This window comes from Glycine soja, chromosome 18 (assembly GCF_004193775.1).
Source record: "Glycine soja cultivar W05 chromosome 18, ASM419377v2, whole genome shotgun sequence".
NCBI lineage: Eukaryota > Viridiplantae > Streptophyta > Magnoliopsida > Fabales > Fabaceae > Glycine > Glycine soja.
In genome coordinates, this window is record NC_041019.1 from 13,103,608 (window position 1) to 13,124,217 (window position 20,610).

The window sequence follows — 20,610 nt, forward strand, 5'->3', positions numbered from 1 at the left end:
GTTTGAAGGCACACACTTTTTGCATGAGAAATCATAAAAGAAAACAAGAGGGTGACCTTCATTCTTCACCTTCTCGTATCCTTGATTAGGCTTTAAACACACTCACGTGGGTACTCCAAAAGAAAGAAAGAAATGGAGGAGACCTTATTGTTGCCAAAAGAAAACAAGAGGGTGAGCTCAAACTCAAAGAGTAGTAGTAGTGGTAGTGGATTTGTCCAAGAATTTAAGAAGGTGAGTTTGATGGCAGCACCAATGGTTGTGGTCTCAGTGTCACAGTTTTTGCTACAGGTGGTGTCATTGATGATGGCTGGTCGGTCATCTTGGCGAACTCTCCCTTGTAGGTATTGCATTGGCCACTTCCTTTGCAGATGTCACTGGCTTTAGCATACTTGTATGTTCCCTCCTTTCCTATCCTCATTTTTACATACAAATAATCGAGAGAAGTTAGTTTCTTAAATAAATTTATGTAATTTGAAGGATTAGTCTTAAAAGATAATATTTTTATTCTTAAAAGATAAATCAAAGTAAACAAGCAGTCAAAACTTACTAGTTTCTACAAATTCTCGTGATGGAAAAATATTATTTTTTTTGCTAGGACTCTGTGATCTCTATATGCTTAAAGAATAAATTTAACGTCTTCCATTCAGCCTCGTGAGTAATTTTATATATTAATAAATGTATTGCTTATTTTTTTTTGGTTAAAATTGTAAATGTATTACTTTGAAATACTTACATATGTTTTTTGACTAGTTGTATAGCTTATATATTGATCTGACATATTTTCTAGCTGTCAATGCTATTTTAGGGGTGCAATATTGCAATCACACATATTGGAACTTGAGTGTGTTTGTTTGTTTACTAAATGTGGTATTTGTTATGAACTGGCATGCTTAGACAATCTCCAATACATGATTTTTCATTAGGTTCTTAAGTGGATTCCATTTGTACACATAGTGCATGATAACAACAGTTTTCTGCTTTCTTTAGTGTCATAGTGCCTTGGTAGTTGACTGAACATGAAATGTAATGTAGATGGGAATGGCAGGTGCTTTGGAAACTCAATGTGGCTAATCATTTGGAACCGAGCAGTTTCATAAGCTTGGAAACTATGTCTTCTGTGCAATACTCTTTCTCATTTTAAGCAGTGCCCCAATATCTATCCTATGGATTTTCATGGATAAACTGCTTGTTCTTTTGGGGCAAGATCATGCTATTTCACTAGTAGCTGGAAACTACTGCATTTGGCTCATTCCTGCACTCTTTGGTTATGTTGTTCTTCAAGCTTTGGTTCGTTATTTTCAGACTCAGAGCTTGATCTTTCCAATGCTTGTAACCTCAGTTGTTGTTTTAGTTTTGCATATACCTATTTGTTGGGTACTAGTGTTTGAACTGGGACTTGGACAAAATGAAGCGGCCTTATCCATTGGAATTTCGTATTGGCTCAGTGTCATGTTACTTATAGTTTACACAGTATTATCTGTCATGTCAGAAAACTTAGGTAGCTTTAGGTAGCAATGCTTTAAGAAGCATCAAAGAGTTTTTCTTCTTAGCCATCCCATCTGCACTTATGATTTGGTAAGTTTCTAGTTTTGCCCCTGTATGATTGGAGAAATTATTACATGGTTTAGGACTACCATGGTCCAAGACCACCATTGATTTCAACTATTTTTCCATGTGACATGTAACCGAGTTTAATTAATTCTTTTTCGTTAATTGAAAATCTCAATTATATATCATGTAAAGATTGATCGAGACCATGGATATGTGGTGGTTCCAAACCATGTAACAATTTCTTGTATAATTGGGGAGGCCAATGACTCGATGCTGCTTCTTCTCTTTACTTTTTGTTTGTAACATGTTTCTATCTTTTTTTTAAAAAGAATAACATGTTTCTATCTTAATGGATACATTCAGTTGAGTGGTGGTCGGTCATTAGAGCTACTAGTAATACTTGCTGGACCACCAAATCCCAAACTTGAAACTTCATTTCTATCAATCTGGTGTGTTTCTCCATGATCCTGTTATGTAAATATTTAAAAGTTCATTACCTGATAACCCAGGGATTCATATGACTTATGTTTTCTTTGAGCAGCCTTAAAATTTGCAACTTGCACTATTTCATTCCATATGGGACCGGTGCTGCAGTAAGGTATGTGCATTAGACCTATCTTATTTTAAAATATTGAAAACATAAATTTGACTTGTTATTTGTTATAGACTTCTTTTTAAGCTTGATGTAACCTAATATTTTTTAACATCCATTTTGGCCTTTAAGTTTGATTTGTTACTTGTTATAGACTTCTTTTAAAGCATAAATCTGACTTTTTAATTCATAATATATATATTTTTTACTTAGATGTGGCTTATAAAAATAAAATAACTACTACTCAAGGCAGGGAACTAGGGAAAAAATAGGTACGTTAGACTTTGGGCAAATTTGTCTAAAGTAATTTTTTTAAGAATGTTTTTAAAATGTTTTTCTAAAAGTAGATAAACTTTATTTATTAAAAAAGCAATTTTCTGTTTTCTTAACAAAAAAATAATTTAGACAAACACATGAAAAGTTGCTTAATTATTAATTTGTTATTATGTTTTTTTTTTTTAAAAAAAAACTTAAACAAATGAACCTTTTATAAAAAATGAGTCTAACTATTGTTTTATAAGCTTATCTTTAAGGTCTAATATAAGATACATGATAACTTATTTAAAAATTCATTTTGCAATCAGACTTCAAAATAAGCATAGATTTATCCTTCAATAAACTTATATATTTGACTTTTTTATATATATAAACATGTTCGGGTTCTCTTGCAGGTACATGAAACTTGGCAGGTGAAGATTTGTTCTTTCAAAGCATTTTTTTATACCCAATTAAGAGGTACCACTATTCTTTTTAAAAGCTCATGTACAATGAATATATTGTTTATAATACTGCTAGGATTCTTGTAGTTTAAATTGTAATAAAATTTAGTGGGAAATTTCTACTGTCATTGCTATTGTTGGTTTGCAGATTAATTGGGATTTTTTTATATTGAATTTTCTTTTAGTTGAATTATAGCTATGTTGAATGACAAACTTTTATTTGATTATGATAGAAATAATGTGCGACCGAGATAAAGAAAGAATAGAATAACGAACAAACAGATTTAATGTGGAAAACTTTTGATGGGAAAAAACCACAACCATAGGAGAAACAATTAAATATATTGAAAATTGATATAATAGAAATACAAATGTTCTTCGATCTTAAAAAACAGAGCTACACAAATCTTATATGCCGTCGCTAGTGGACTACAATTAATGGCTTTGTGGCATCACGTGAGGTAATTGATCTTTACAATCTCATTTTCAAATTATTTTATTATGTAAAAGTAATTGATCTTTACAATCTCAAGTGCATCCTTATCAAGTTAAGGACTGATGAGATGGTCAAGACCTCTTAGTTTGTTTGCTGCTAATGGATATTGCACTGAACATGAATTTGTTTCATGACTTTGTGATGTCTGTTCTCATGTTATTATCAATTTCTTGTATGGCTTAACTACTAGTGGTACCCTACGTGATGAAGACAAACTACCTAGCATAATGGGCCAAGGAATTTTCAGAAGACCAACTAACAACTTTGCTTTTGTTATTTAAATTTTTTTAAGGATTGGTAGAATAATGGGCCAAGGAATTTTTTTGTTATTTAAATGGTGATTCATTATATGGTGAATCTTATATGTGATTATTATATATAATTTTGGAATTTATGGTGCTGCATGAGATCTTCATTCAATATTAGTTTGGTGTTTAGGTAAATCTAATGGATGCTATTGATTTCTTATCTCTTGGCATCTAACACAAGGAACTGAAATGTACTTATTATACACATTTTTTTATGATTTTTACTTTGTAAGAATGAATAGGAAATCTTGTCAAAAAAAGAATCAAGAGTAACAAAGAAAGTTTGACAAAGAGACATAAATAAAATCACTTAAAGATTAAAAAATTTCAATGTAACAATTGAAAAATTAAGAGATAAATTAAAATAAAATTACATAAAATCCAAAATTGCATATGCATTTCAATAATGATAATAATAATAATAATAACAGGTACTTCGCTACTTCTCTGCAAGCATAGGTACAACCGTTAAGTTCTTTACTTTGTCATTGCAGTATCAGTCATGAATTGTGATCATCAAGTTGTATCTTGATGGCAATGTTTTTTGTTGCATGTTTTATACATTTGTGGTATTGGCTTAATTTTAGATTCTGCATTAAGTAGCTGATTCCCTTCATATTGTGGAACTTTTATTTCTCTATTTTGAAGCTTTGTTGTGATCTATATGCATTGAGTTTTTTTTATATGAATATGTTTGGTGCAGGAGGACCACTGGCTCTATAAGGTGCGCTAAGGGTGGTTGGAGAGCGCAGGAGGTTAGTCTTTACTAATTGGAGACAACTGCTTATTTTTTTTACTTACCAATTTTTTACTTATCCAAAAAGCAAAAAAATTAAAAATAATTAATAAATCTACATCGGTTCAGACCACATCCGATGTAGAATGTCTAGCATTCTACATCGGTTATTAGAATGACTGATGTTGAATGTGTCATCATGATGACCATTCTACATCGGTTATTAAGACAACCGATATACTGACCATTCTACATCGGTTATTAAGACAACCGATGTAGAATGGTCATCATTTTACATCAGGTGTGTACTGAACCGATGTAGAATGATGATCATTCTACATTGATTGTCCTGATAACCGATGTAGAATGTCAAAATTCAACATCGGTCACTCAACCGTCGTTGTGTTTCAACGACTCCAGTCTACAACGACGCGTGATAACCGATGTAGAAAGCCTATTTTCTAGTAGTGTGACTTATACTTATCCATGTTTGGTGTAGGTAAAAATAAAAGAACTTATACTTACCAATATTTAGTATAGGTAAAATTTTTAAGAACTTGTACCTACGGACACTTTTACTTATGTATATAATTAGTTGTAGATTAAATATATATAATTTATTATTTTAAAAAATTATATTTTTTTATTGATGTAAATATGTTTTGATTTTAATTTTAATATGCATAAATAATTATTAAGATTATTTATTTAATTTTTTATTTTATAGAAAAATATAAAATTTGAAACTTAATTATAATATTTTATTTATTTAAATAATTTATTTCACTGAAAAAAAAAATTTTCCATAAATTTTTTTTCAAAAAACATATACTAACTAAGCCCTCTATGTTTAGCCTCCTTTCATATTTTATATTTTATTTATTATATGAAAATGAAAAAAAAGAACATGCACACTTTCTTTATTCTCTCTAAAACCAAAATCATTCTAACCCCTTCTTATGATGCTGCTCTCTCTTCTTGATCCCTAACGAGCCTTTTCATCTACAATCTTTCCATGATCATGAGTTCGTTTCTCCTTTTCTCTCTTTTAGTGTTCAAATGTTTCTTGCGATTCATCTTCATTTGATAGAAATTTACTTGGTTAGGACAGCACGCGTCTTGGTTTGGGTTTCGATTTCATTGCATTGCCTTTTGCTACTACTAGGTTTGTTTTCTTCATTCATAGTTTCTAGATCTAAAATTGATTTAATGGTTTCATTTAAGCACTATGAAGTGAATGCATGTTTTTAGTGTTATCGTGCGCTATTTGTTTATGATGATTTTAGAGGTTTTGCTACTTGAATTTTCTGCTCAATTGGATCTATAATTTCATAGAGAAGTGTTAACTAGTGGAATTGTTAATTGTTTTCTGATTTGAATTTAGTTTTTTTTTTTGTATTCACACAAATGTGTTAGTGTTAAGGATTTGTTTTGTATTCAAACAAGTGTGTTAGTGTTGAGTATTTTTTATTTGAGAATCTATACTTCCGTGCTTAGCGTCCCTTTCACATTAGTAGTGCTAACAGGGTGTTTGACTATTCACACAAATGTGTCAGTGTTAAGGATTTGTTTTGTATTCAAACAAGTGTGTTAGTGTTGAGGATTTTTTATTTGAGAATCTATACTTCCGTGCTTAGCGTCCCTTTCACATTAGTAGTGCTAACAGGGTGTTTGACTATTTGAGATCCAACACCACCCTCTGCTTAACAGAGATAAGAAATAATATTCAACAAAGGCTGGTTCTATCCTAACATAATCCAGTCAACTGAAGTTTCAGATTGCCTACTATGCTTTCATCCACACAAGAATTTTAGAAATAGATATGTTCAAAATAAATTCCTAATTAAATTGAAAATTGTTATTACTAAAAATAACATTTTAGAATTGACAGCTTAACCCATGGTGAATACAACAAAATGGGTTTCTACTTTCTACAGTGTTGGTCTACATTTGCATATTAGAAAATGATGAATAAGAAAAATTCTCAACAACATTGCCATAAGAATCAATGAACGTGGCATGCAGTTACTTCATAAACTTTTTAAACCTTAACATAACTCTTTTAAGTGATTGGTCCTGCCACAAGGATTCATGTTATCAATTTAAGGGTCCTCCATAATGTTGGCCTACCTTTGTAGGAATATCAACCAATTGTTTAGTGTTGAGGAAGCATTCATTAAATATTAACAAGGCCTTCTGGAAAATAACCCAGAAGGTGTCGTCTCTTCGGGCATCTCATGCATGTAAGGCTCTGCTTGAGGGCTGAATGTTCCAATCATCTCTTTAGTGTTGTCAATAGTAACAAGGCCGCCCCATAATGACATATATAAGTCAACTCAAATATTAAATGAATAAATTAGTATTGTATTAAATTAGTCCTTTAAATATTACTCCATTTATAAAGTAATTAAATTATACTCCTAAGTTAGTATATTTTACTAATAATGTTCAGGTCCATCTTCTCAATACAAAAAGTAGAAAATCACGAGAAAATAAGCCATCAATTGATAGCTCTAATGAAGTCATCCAAAATCATCACTCAATAATCGAAAAAAGTGCTCAATTTGGAGAAGGTATTTAAATTTGATAAAGCTTTGTGTTTTAACTTTTACCTCAATTACGTTGCTACTTATGTCCCTGTTTGAATTATGTATCGATGCCAATCATTCATGTCCCTATTTTTGCTTCAAGAAATTTCAAGCTATATGTTACTTTGTTTCCAACATGCTCTCTCACAGGGCATGAACTATTTTTGGGAAATTTTGATATTTCACACTCATGCTGGTCCTGGGGGTTATCTCTAATATGTTGTGTACATTGTAACTTCTCTTGGATTTGTGCACCAGTCCTTTGATGTCATTGTCGATGGCATTGAGAAATGCATTATACATGCCCATGTAAATCTCTGCCCAGGATCAATATTTGTCAATATGGGTAAGGGGAAAAAATTGCATACTTTTATTCTTTCCTCCCTAGGTTCTTTTTCACAAGTACAATACATGCATGCAATCCAACATCCATAACTTTCATATCAATGTATTTTACTGATGGTAGTTTTGCATATATTTGAATCATGTCAGAAAAGATATAGAACTACAGGAATCAATTTTAGTATTACATTTTGTGTAATATTTTTTAAAGTGTAGAGAAGGCTATTTTTGTGCATTATAAATTTTGATCAATGTGTATAATTGATTTGATTCTGTGCATTAGTGGATTCTCAATTAGTTCTCTTGTTGTGATGATGAGATACCTTGTTCCGACTGATTAGACTGTTGGCCAGTTTGTTTATGTTGGCCACAAAAGGATTGAGCTCAGTGCAGAGAAGGCTATTTTTGTTTTCGTCAAAAACACTCTTCCTCCAATTGGTAAGTATCCAGTCATGCCAAATGATGTTTTTTTACCTTTATTGCAATGATTTTATGTACTAAATCCCTTGTTGTTGCAGCTGTATTGATGTCTGCTATTTATGAAGAAAATAAGGATCAAGATGGCTTTCTTTACATGACTTACAGTGGAGAGAACACTTTCGAATCCCACTAGGCATAATGCATGTTAACTTTTGTAAATAGCTCCCACAAAATATAATTTCTCTGCACCCAATTGGTTTTCAACATTGAGCTAGGTGGAATCTTAATTTATGTCAGTGTTATGGCCAACACATGAATATCTTTTCAAAACTTTATGAATCTTGCATTTTGAGCAAGTTTGAATCCAATTTCTCCCATAAGTTGAATTTAATTTATGCAACTCAACTTTTTTAGAAGCATTTTCATTTAACTCATTCATAAATAGAGGTACATAAGATAAATTCAACTTACGAGAGAAGTTTCGTTGACTGTATCTCCTTATATTTTTTTTCGTTTTCTTACAAGTGCTTATTGACAAACTTCTCCAAACTAACTCTATTGTTTTCATGTGTAAGGAGTGGATATTTTTGGGTGCTTGGGCAATCCGTAGTTTCTTTATTTTGGTCCTTTGTCCTACGAGACTCTTTTACATATTTGGTTTGACCGTAGTTGTTTTAATTGCTTGTCAGAGGAGCTTAAGGTGGGTCTGAAATGGTGTTGGTGGCTTGAGAGATTAAGAAGCAGCACAATCAAAAATCATTCTATGGACTGAAATTTATTGGCAGGGAATCCAATGACTTGTTGTCTGGAACAAGGTGCAAAGCAATTTCAATAGGTTATTTTTAGCTGTAATTTTTTTTATTTCATGAAGAGTTTTGGATTATTTGTGAAGAATCTATGCTTTAATACCTTATCTCTAATGTGATTAGCCACTTCTTTACTTCGTAGCATATTTGGTGTTTTTTCATGCATCAAGTTTGGCATCATTTTTTCATCCCATATTTGCTTTTTTCTATCTCTATGCCATATTTTTAAAGATGAGTGACAATGGTGAAGAAGCTAGAGAAAATCATCCAGTTCCCCATTTGAATGAAAGGATTCTTTCATCATTGTCAAAGAGATCAGTAGCTACCCATCCTTGGCATGATCTAGAAATTGGTAACTTTGTTGATATTATTGCTTGTTCATATAATATAGTTAAGATTTAAATCATATTTCAAAACTACTTAATTTTCATATGCAGGACCTGAGGCTCCTTAGATTTTCAATTGTGTAAGTTCTCATCTTCTGCTTTGGAAGAATACTTGTTGCCTCATTGTGCCATCGATTACTATTTATACGTTAAAGATGAATCTATATATTATTTTCAGCATTTATTTTACGGAGTGTCTGTTCTACAAGAAGCCATTCCACTAGTGCAACACTGTACTAGGTGCTACTGAATCTTTTTGTAACTTCGGTCTGCAATAACTTAACTTCTCGATTGTGATACAACAATTGCATGATGACACCACACCTGTATAATTCCAGTCTTGATTTGTAATTAGTTTTCTGGTAAAGGGGTGTTTCTGCTTGTTCAATGGCTACAGGTTGTGGAGATCACTAAAGGAAGCAAGGTTAAGTATGAACTTCACAAAAAGACTAGATTGATTAAGGTACAAACGAATTGTCTGGTTACTAGAATGGAAGCCCTTACTGCTGTAGCTTGAAACAGATTTTCTAAATGATTTTTTCCCCATAACCCATCTATCTTTATGCTTACGATTTCCGAATAATTCATAGGTTGATCGGGTTTTGTATTCATCAGTTGTTTATCCACATAACTATGGTTTTATCCCTCGCACATTGTGTGAAGACAATGATCCAATTGATGTTTTGGTTCTCATGCAGGTAAATTAGTACCATTTTCAAATTCATATATTTTACACAAGAAGCATTAAATATTGTTTATAATATTCTATAGACATGTGTAAAATTGTGTAAATGTAGAATGTTTTAAATTATAGAATAGGCAATGACTATTTAATTAAGAATTTTTTCTGCATTGTTTTGATAGGAGCCAATTCTTCCTGGATGTTTCTTGCGATCTTGGGCCATTGGACTGATGCCCATGATTGACGGGGTACTGAATTAATTTATTGCTTTCTTAACCAATAAAACCAACCATTTTCACAATAACAAATACAAATATAATGTGGTATTGACATTTGGCTTAACACCGGGAGAGAAAAATGATAAAATCATTGCAGTGTGTGCTGATGACCCAGAATATAAGCACTTTACTGACTATAGAGAACTTGCACCTCATCGCATCTTCGAGATTCGACGCTTCTTTGAAGACTGTATCCTTCTTCTTAGTTTTATATATTAAGTATATTTACTACTTCATTATTTGAGCTAAAGCTAGCGCTGTTTCTTGACAATTCATTCTAAGACAAAAAGAATGAGCACAAGGAGGTAGCAGTTAATGATTTTTTACCTGTAAGCGTTGCTATTGATGCCATCCAGTACTCAATGTAAGTAAACTCACTTTTGAGCTGCTTTAATACCTTATCTCTAATGTGATTGTAGAGTTCAAATTTGTCATTAATTTGCTCTTTAAGATTACTCTTGTTTTCTGGTTTAAAAAATGGCCTATAGATATGTTTAAAGCAGTATATTTACATATTCTTCCAATTTAAATGTCATTTTCCACATGATAATTAGAAAAAACATATGAATAGGTAAGTAGCAGAGAGCACAGCTAGAAGATTTATTATTATTATTATATGGTTTTTACCTACATTTGAAGATGATAGGTACATATTAAAGACTTTAACCTACAATTAGGAGATGTAAGTAGAAGTTAATGACTTTTACCTACACACTATACATAGTAGGTAAAATCTATAGTGACAGACAATTAGCCGTCATTATACGCCCCCTCAAAGTTGACGGAAGAAACGTCCGTAGGACAAAGTCTATCATACATTTACCTATGGATTTTTTATTTATAGTGACAATTTTTGTCTGTAGGTATATGTCATTTTTTTTTTATAATGACGTGAGTTTGTTACTGAACATTGCAGAGATATGGATTGAACGTGGGAGGAAAATGAACCAAATTCAGAAAACAAAATTTAAAAAAAAAAAACTGCAACGGGAAAAACAGAGGAACGTGGACCTATCCGAAAATTTCATCATTCTCCCACTTGGTCCATTTAACTCAACATCAACCATAACAAGAAACATGATATGTGAGTCATGGCAATAAGTCCTCTGATGATGAGTAATATCTTCCATGTACCACAATATATCAAGTCTCTCAACACTGGCTCTCTACTTAATGAATAAACCATATGTTTATTCTAGATCTAAATCGAATGATTTTTCTCGAAATAAATAAATATATGCACAAATCCATATGAGAAAACATCTAACTGAATAAGAGTTGCATTGAAAATAACAAATGTACGTACAATGAAATTACATCATGGAACCAAGTCTCATTCGTACTACATGATCCTTAAAATTATTTGGTGGCATGCCTTTAGTTAAAGGATCAGTAATCATCAACTCAGTGCTGACGTGTTCAATGACCACTTTCTTCTCTTTAACACGTTCTCTTATGGCTAAGTACTTGATGTCGATGTGCTTACTTCGACTTCCACTTTTGTTATTTTTAGCCATAAACATCGCTACAGAGTTGTCATAGTACAACTTTAATGGCCTGGAAACAGAGTCCACAACTCTAAGGCCATACATGAAACTCTTCAACCATACACCATGCGAGATAGCCTCAAAATAGGAAACGAACTCAGCCTCCATAGTGGAAGTAGCAATTAAGGTTTGCTTGGCACTTCTCTAAGATACAACTCCACCGACTAACATAAAAATATAACCAAATCAGTTTTTGTGATTTGATCTCTTTTTTAATTCTTGATTTTTCCTTTTTCTGCTTAAAGTAACTACTGATTTTTCTCTTATAGGGATCTATCTTACAACAAAGACATGATTGGACCACTTCCAGAATCCATTGGGGAGTTGAACAAGTTGTCAACCTTATAATGGAGAATTGATTGTTAAACTAGTAACTCAAATCTAAATTAGTTTTGATAAAAAAAATTCTAACAAAACATATGCCTTCTCGTTTGCCAACAAAATTATTGTTGGTTGTAACTTCAATGGTCTATTCTAGACAACATAAGAAATCTGCAAGAACTCCTCTTCTTGTAACAATTTTTTAACTACAATATTCTAGTGGAAATAAATTGAAAAGATTTTTTAGTTAGTCCAACTGAAAATTCATGAATGATGATTTTATTGGATGTAAAGGGGTAAGTTTAGATAAATTATGATAGTTTTTTGGGATTAATATGTTAGTTATTTTTATTTGGGGTATCCAATGTGAGGAAATGTTGATTTTGGAATATATGCCGGCAATGAGAGTGTCAGGTGCTTTCTGTGTCGCATGGTGGCTTGTTATTACTATTTCTAAGGTTCTTACCACAAAATTTGTACCATGTTTTTTCCATAAACTATCCTCCAACTCCAAGCATATAAACTAACAGAACTTTTTCTCTTTTATACAAGGTCTAGTGCCTCTAGACATTGGGAGGCTAGGAACAAGATATGGAATGAGAGTTTTTGTTCATATCTAGTAGGTTGTAGTTCTACTCACCCAAATACTACTTAATTGACTACATTTCATTTCAGACATTTACATGTTAGAATTATTATAAATTGACCATATATGTGATGAATTGTACAAGGTTCCTATGTAGGTGGTAGAAATTGTACCAAAAGAACTCTGAGGGACACTCACTACCTTAAATCAGGTAGATTTCTTAAACAATTATTGTAACTTCAGAATCATTGGAGTCCATATATAAGTGGGTGTGCATGTTTATAACTGTGATTTGATTTAATTTGTACTAAAGAGTATGCAATAATGGTAACAAAGACAACTAAGTCTTGTTTTTCATTTTCCCTTATGGTTCATGATAGTTACTGTTGTGTCATTCATAGTGAGTGAATTCTTTAGTGTGTAGTTGTAAGATATTGTAAAATTATAAAAAATATTTTTATTTTTTTCTCCATCAATGTCTAATAGCTAATGATTTACAAGATCATGATAATCCTGTTTAACAAGCTAGTGCTCAGAGTGAGTGATATTTCTAGCTTTGAAACTCTCAACATTAGCCAAGTGGCGATAGTTGAATAATCAATTGTATCTATAATTGATTATTATTTTAATCAATTATATCAATTTTTATATTTGGATATGTGATGTCAACAATGATTTTAAGATCATCTGTTTTGTTTGAATTTTCCTGCTCTTTCCCTCCCTCTTTAGTTTCCAAAAATGATTGATTTCATGCTTTTGTAGTGTTTTAGAATAGGTTTCATTCTAAAAAAATTTATGTATTGAGAATTTTGATGATTATATGTAAGCATCTAAGTTGTTTCACATGCAACATATACTAAGACAAGGAAAACACATCATATGTGTGGAGCAAAATCTAGTTTTCAAAATTTTAGTGATGACTAATGAGAACATTATTATACTAGTCAACAGTTGACTGAAAAGAGTGATGTCTATAGTTTTGGAGTGCTAACGTTGAAGCTAATTACTGCAAGAAAGCCAATAGAATGAGGGAAATACATTGTGCAAGTGGTAAAGAGTACAATAAATAAGAAAAAAGACTTGTATGGTCTTCACGAAATTATTGACTCGACCATCTATGCATGATCAACATTGGAGCATTTTAAAAAATTGTGGACCTTGCAATGGAATGTGTTTAAGATTCAAGAGTTGACAGTTTGCAATGAGTGATGTGGTTAAAGAAATTGAAGATATGCTGCAGTCTGATTGGTATGCTCCTAACATCAGAATCAATAGCATCCACAATATCTAGTCATATATATTAGAAGGTAAGTATAGTGAGTTCCTATCAAGACCAACCTTACAACAATGAGTCCTTTGGTTCAAGTGCAGAACATATCCAAAAAATGAACCTAGTTAGTTAAGTTAGTCTTTTTCTCAAGATTGAAGTCAAGAGAGGCTTGTTTATTAGTATTTATTGGCCAAAACATGAAAAGTAGAAATTGTGGAATTTAGAGTTTGTGGCTATGAGTTTGAGAGTATAAGTGTGGTAGCATGGTTCACATTTCCTGGACTACCATTTCCTTTCCTTCTTTCTCTCCCTCTTAAAGATGTTAAATGTATAATGAATATAGGTTTTGATATGGAATATGCAGAATATAAAATATAAACAGCTTTGATATGGGCATGATTTCTCACTTTTTGAATGAGTTCAATCCTTTTAAATTATCAATAAACAACAAAAGTATAATAAATAAGTTTTCACTTCTAATAAAGAATATTTAACTAATTTGTAAATAGGTGGCATCACATTTTCCCTGATTATGTAAGTCAGTTAGTTAAAAATAAAACCTATGAGTAGTTAACCACCAAGTTGAAACTTATTATTGTCTTTACACGTTACCAAGTAAAAATAATGGTCATTAATATGAGCAATGGTAATGATCTAGTTAATGAGTTTGTGATAATTTGTTTCATTGTGTAAATGAAACAATTAGTTATCACCAATGTAACTTTTACTATGGCCTAAAGTAATAGTTTTTCTTATGCATGTCATGAGCATTTATTTTGTGAACTCGTCCATGTTTTTGTGGCATGATGATAATGGTGATATACAACATGCAACTGAGAGACATTTAAAAACAAAATAAACATTAAAAAACATTAATTTTATGAAAAAATTGTCTTAGCAAGTCAAAATTTCTAAGATGATTTTTTGATAAATCGTTTTCAAATCCTCAATTTTTTATTTTTTATTTTAAAAAAAACTCACTCTAAGACTGTGTATAAGAGAACCGATGTAGAAACCATGATTTTAAGAAGGTTTAAAAATCGTTGTGGAAAACCAATACTTTCCACGACGATGAATTCAAAGACAGTTCAAAACTGTCATGAAAAATGTAAAATAACTGTCTTAAAAAGTTTTTTTTTTTGTAGTAGTGAAAATATACTAAAATATTGAACATTTGATTACCTTCTTATTGTTCAATTTTGACAAAATTTAACATAGACAATCTTGGTAATATGTTGATATAATTCAATAGTTGGATCAATGAAAATCACATTAATGTTTTATTATGAGAGGTGAGAGGATTAAATAGCAGCCCTTAGATCAAAATAGAAGGTCCAGATTTAATGGCTAATTAGAACTACACGCGCATTTAATTTTGGTTCTCTCACATGCAGGACTTTACTCACTCACTCTTGGGTTTCCAATTCTTTTGCCCGTATTACCTTTCCTTTCTTCGCTCTCCCGTCATCTTCCTCGTTCGTTTGTGATCACTGTTGTCAAAAACTTCAGCTAGCTTTTGGTTAGCACAGGCCTCTTCCTTCACATCTTCCTATTGGGTTTTTCAACTTGTTGTTTTCATTGTCTTCCTCATGCTCAAGCAATTTCTGGTTAAGGCATCTTATGAAATGGTTTATCTTTGCAAAATATACCAGTTTATTAGTGGTGTGGTGATAATGATAGCACTACTTTACTATTATTCAAAAATGGTGGGACAACAAATGGTGAACGGGGCTTTTGCCCACCATATAGATCTTATTATAGCTTCATGTGGTGCAAATATTCAACTCATTTCCTCCCTTGCAATTTAATATGTAGTCTTCTAATAATACACGTCCAGTTGCGATAGAAATGTTTAGTAACATTTTCCCGATTTAAGATGCCTTTTAAGATAAACACAAAACAAAACTAAGAGTTTCCTGAGAGCCTTTGTGCAGGAAGGCAGTGAAAACGAAAGAATTGGGAAACCCAAGGGTGAGAAAACAATGCGCGTGAGAGAGCCAATATTAAATGCGTGTAATTTTAATTAGCAACTGGACTGTAGTTTTACTTAACAGTTAAATTTGGACCATATATATATATATATATATATATATATATATATATAGTCAAAGGCAAACACACCTTTGGCTAATGATTTATTACTATTTATTATCTATTGCATCGAGAAATTGGCTAATGATTTATATATATATATATAGTCAAAGGCAAACACACCCCAGAGTTATCTATTGCATCGAGAAATGTTACGATTTATTATCTTTTTGAAGCTTAACTCTCCAAAAATAATGATTTATTATTTGCAAATTATATTTATCTTATTTTTTTTGTCTTTAAAGCGATTTAAATAATACTTTAAACAATAAAAAAATATAATTTAAACCACCTAAAGGACGAAAAACAAAACAAAAATAATTTATAAGAATTAAAAAAAAATAAAATACAAGAGCGAAAGCAAAAAAAATACTACATTAAAGACCAAAAAAGTATTTAAACCAAAAAAAAAATATAGGGAACACAGACCTTGTAGAACTAGGGTGTGCCAAAAAATAAAGCAACTAAAGCTCTAGTTTTATCCTATAACAAAATATTTATTTCTATTAGTTTTTATGAAGTAAAAAAAACTACATATATTAACAAAAATATCACATATATTGATAAAAAAAAAATCCAACATATAACTTTTTTATTTAAAGTTTAAAAAAATTTCTTAAATTACTTTTTTTTAGGTCTGAATGTTGAATCGACCCTGAGTGAAACTACTCCCTCAAAACCTGCTTATCACCCAATTTCACCTGTTACAGGCTGACTACACTGATTACATATCAGAAAATATAAAAACATCATATTTGACTTCCAAAATATCAAGAAAAGTCTCTCAATTCTAACCTTGCTCTACCAGTTGCATTTTGGGTGCAAAACAAAACTGAAAGTCTGAAACACATTGTAGACACCATTGGAATAAAGAGGCGAAAAAACATTTCTCTAAGTTCTATTGCCACTATGAAATAATTGGTCAGACACAAAGCTCATTTTCCACCAACAAAAAATTGACTAGCACCTCATATACGCCTTCATGTAGTTGATACTTGATAACAAAACCTACATGGTTTTAGGATCACAGAGTTTTCTTAATTCATGACAGAAAAATTGAGCTTTTCAATAATTTCAGAAAAATATATTTGAAGGCCCTTGCCTGTTATGAAAAGGATTTGCACATTTTCCTACAAGGGGGCAGAAATCGCCATTACTTTTGGTTCTTTCTCAAGATATGACAAATGGCTACCAGTTGAGCCATAGTGGTAACAATACTAGCCCAAAAGGATTTGCACATTTTCCTCTCTATAGTAAATGTTTGTCAACATCCTCTTAAGGAAAAAATCATCCAAAATGTTTAATCAAAATTGTACAGGAGCCACAGCTGATCATTACAATAAAGTTTTTGCATTTTCTGTTTCAATGTATCATGCTAGAATTCCGTTAAATAAAGATCAGCATAATATATGCTTTTCGGCTATGTTGATCCGAACAAAAAGCAGCTGGATTTCAAACACCTTAAATACTGCCAACAATGAGCACAAATCATACAATTACAGAAGCCTTATTCTATTAAGTGAGGTCGGCTACATAGAGCCCACGATGTCATTAGACTTAGTCAAAACCAAATATTCATAGATACAGTCACCAATCATATCATGGCAAATTCAATAGTTTTCTTCCCATCATGAGCCTTGCTGAAGAAATACTTGAAATAGTCAGAGTACAAAAGTTGTTTATATTTTGGTTCATCACCATCATCCAACACTTCCGACAAAGGACCAATAACAGCATCAGGTGCTGGGTTGACAAAGATTGGAATGGAGATCCTGGTCTTGCTTCTATTTGCAACCACTCTATGCTCTATGCTTTTGCATCTTTCATTGCTCATTATCTGTAGCACATCCCCAATATTGATTACTAAAGCTCCCTCAACAGGAGGAACATAGATCCAACTATCACCATCACTGCCTCTTACATAAAGCCCTCCAATATCATCCTGTAGAAGGACAGTAATGGATGATACATCAGAATGAGGACCTACCCCTGCTACAACTTCAGGGTCAGGGCAAGCTGGGTAGTAATTGAAACCCAATATCATTGCCCCCATTAGAGTGTGTTCTCTTGCTTTATCTAACTCCTTCACATTCAGTTTCTTAAGAAGCACCTTTAACAATTTTCTAATTAAAGCTTCAGCATGCTTCATATATTCCAGTGCCTGGTCCCTACATCAAGGATAGTCAATGAAGGCTATATTAAATATATTAATTATCACATATTCATAAGAAAATATAAACACTTATATCACCGTAGGGTATACACCCTTTCGGGCATATGTAAAAGACAATGCTACATTTGGAATGTTCACATGATAAAGGACCATAAGAAAAAGTAAGAAATTCAAATTGCACTCCATTACTCTTGTCTCTTGTGCTCATGAACTCTGAATTCATGATGGATTTATGTAAGACACATACTTTCAATTAACTAAACGATGTATTTTAGTGTACCAAATTTTTTTCCACAAAAAGCAGATTAACTTACAATCTCACAATAGGCTTAAGATTACCCCTCATAATTCAAGAAACAAATTCAATTTTCTTGTATTACACATTCTTTTCTGTTGCCTAAAATATTGCACAAAAACTAAAATTAGAAGATAATTTCTCCCTGCTATCCTGTATTCCTAGAAATAACATTCCATTCCCAAGTACTCATTCAAATTCGGTCTGTTATAAATCCTAACAACTGAGTTTTTTAGTACAACAGCAGCAACTTTATCCTACTACTTAAGGTCGACTACATGAATCACATTAGACTCCATTAAAGACCAAATCCTCATCTTACATCTAACATACCATAAAATTTATAAAATCAATCGATGCACCAACCAAATCATGAGTATTAGTAGCACACTCTTTAACATACTCTTTTACTATTAGTCAAAATTTATTGAAAACTAAGTAAGATTCGTAAAATAAAAAGTAAAACCCATAATTTTATGTCATTTCCAATAAATTTCAATCAATAATACAAAATGTATTCATGAAAAGTTTCAGAGTATTTTGCTAACATTTCTCAACCAAATCATAGATGATAAGAACTATCACTTACTTGCATATAGGAGGCCAATATGCATGAATTTTTTCCTCTGAGGCATACACAAGTTGCAGATAATCTTTCCACTCCAACACCGACTCAGCATAGGGGCTAAAACTAGAGGCCAACCTGACAACTTCAGGGGGTGAGTTGTCTTTAAGACACTGCTTTTCCTCAGCTGGCAATTCAAAGAACCTGTGCACAGCATCCTTGAGATCGTCAAGAACCTCAGAGGGTATCCCATGGTTCACAATTTGGAAGAAACCCCACTTGGTTGCAGCATCAAAGATGGAATCTTGGACATCTGGGTCTTCCCATTTTGTGAAATCAATGATGGGTATTGATTTCTGAGTGACAATTTTGGTGTGGTCTAATCTGGCTTGGAGGGGTTGAATGTATTGGTGAGGAACACTTGCGAGGTTCAAATCAGCGAGACCCTTCACTCCATTGGCTTGGTTCACCAAGAAATCAATGAGATTGGTGGGAGTGGAAGACATGGGAAAGTAAGACTAGAGAAAGAGATAGTGGTTGGGATTTGAGGATAAGAGCAAGCATGTAAAAGTGGATGCACCCCTTTTAGTTCTTCTGTGTATGACTGCATGGATGTAACTTCTACAACCATAGATTTGTTTGTCAAATTTATTGGATTTATTTTAAGTTAAATTAATCTACTAAGTTCTTGAACTATTTGATAAATTTTAATTAGCACTCACCCCATATGTGATGTAAAAGTGAAAATACAAACATGTAGAGACATGACAAATTTTAACCTAATTTCCTTACCGATCGCTAAAATTGTATTTGTAATTTGTTACCTAATTAAAAACATATCCAAGTTCAAGGACTTAACTAAAAAAATAATGGTTCAAAAAATGTATTTAAAAATTATCAAATAGTTTAGGAAGTTTCAAATTAATTTAACTTTTCCTTTTTATATACAAAATCCACGGCTACAAACTAGTTGGAGTATGGATTCACGCTTAACAGTGTTTTCAAATTGTGATCGTGGTTGGTGCAATTGTGATCAGTTTCACAATTTTTTGTGATTCATATTCAAAATCTCATATTTGCTCCTCTTCTCTTTCAAATTCTCACCACCATCTTTGCTATCTTTTTGTTATCACTAACTCACCACCATCTTAAAATTCTCGAGGCCTTCATAATTCGCACTAAATCTGTTAATTAAAGAAAGAGAAAGAGTAAAAGCTAAAAAACAATTTGTTGGATGAATGTCTCGTGGTTCAATACATCCATTGCACCCATAGCATTGAGGAAATTTTTGTTGATTTTCAAACACACTGTAATTGCGGTATAATGTAGTTTCACACACTACTGCAATCATAGTATAGTCCAATCACGTGATGTACTCTGCAATTTGAAACACTGATGCACCCCAACATCAAGGCGCAGATTAAATTAGCAACTATAATATAGAACTAAAATAAAAATAAACTCTTTTCTTAAAGTTTGGAAATTCTGAATTTTGAAAAAAAATAATTGATTGTCTTTATGCTTGTTAGAATTCACATTTTTCAAATTTGATAAAGTTGCCCGCTAATAAAAACTAATCAAAGTTAGTTTTAATTCAATCCCAAAGCAAATGAGTGTTAGGTAAATGGTTGGGGATTCCCATAATAGATATGATCTTCCATCATTTAGGTTTGAGATGATTGTACATGGGTTTGGTTCTTGTCCCCATGCTTTTGTTTTCTTTATTTTATTAATAATACTTGGATGTCTTGCCCACGATTCATTGTGTTTGAGATGTCAATCTAGTTGAGATTGCAGACAGTATTGTAAAAACGATCATCCCAGAAACAAAAAAATTGGTGTTGAAAAGTCTGATTTT

At 32.0% G+C, this 20,610-nt stretch overlaps 1 protein-coding gene and 2 pseudogenes across 1 annotated transcript; 2 read left to right on the forward strand and 1 right to left on the reverse strand.

Moving 5' to 3' along the window:
• Window positions 1–31: 31 nt before the first annotated feature.
• Window positions 32–2,140, forward strand: LOC114396949 (annotated as a pseudogene).
• A 6,108-nt stretch (window positions 2,141–8,248) lies between these two features.
• LOC114396951 lies at window positions 8,249–13,387 on the forward strand (annotated as a pseudogene).
• Window positions 13,388–17,047: 3,660 nt separating this feature from the next.
• Window positions 17,048–19,354, reverse strand: LOC114397605 (feruloyl CoA ortho-hydroxylase 1-like). Its single transcript, XM_028359722.1, has 3 exons — window positions 19,336–19,354; window positions 18,777–19,308; window positions 17,048–17,887 (listed from the first exon to the last, which is right to left on the reverse strand). The coding sequence occupies exons 2-3, from the start codon at window positions 19,256–19,258 to the stop codon at window positions 17,314–17,316; spliced, it is 1,056 nt and encodes a 351-aa protein (XP_028215523.1). The 5' UTR covers window positions 19,259–19,308; window positions 19,336–19,354; the 3' UTR covers window positions 17,048–17,313.
• Between the last annotated feature and the right edge of the window lie 1,256 nt (window positions 19,355–20,610).

What these genes read in the sequence shown, in the direction of transcription:
- LOC114397605 (XM_028359722.1), bottom strand. Translation starts at nt 19,258, where the DNA reads ATGTCTTCCACTCCCACCAATCTCATTGATTTCTTGGTGAACCAAGCC. An exon ending in TATTGGCCTCCTATATGCAA is followed by an intron (nt 17,888 to 18,776) that starts GTAAGTGATAGT and finishes TCCTTGATGTAG; the next exon opens with GGACCAGGCACTGGAATATA.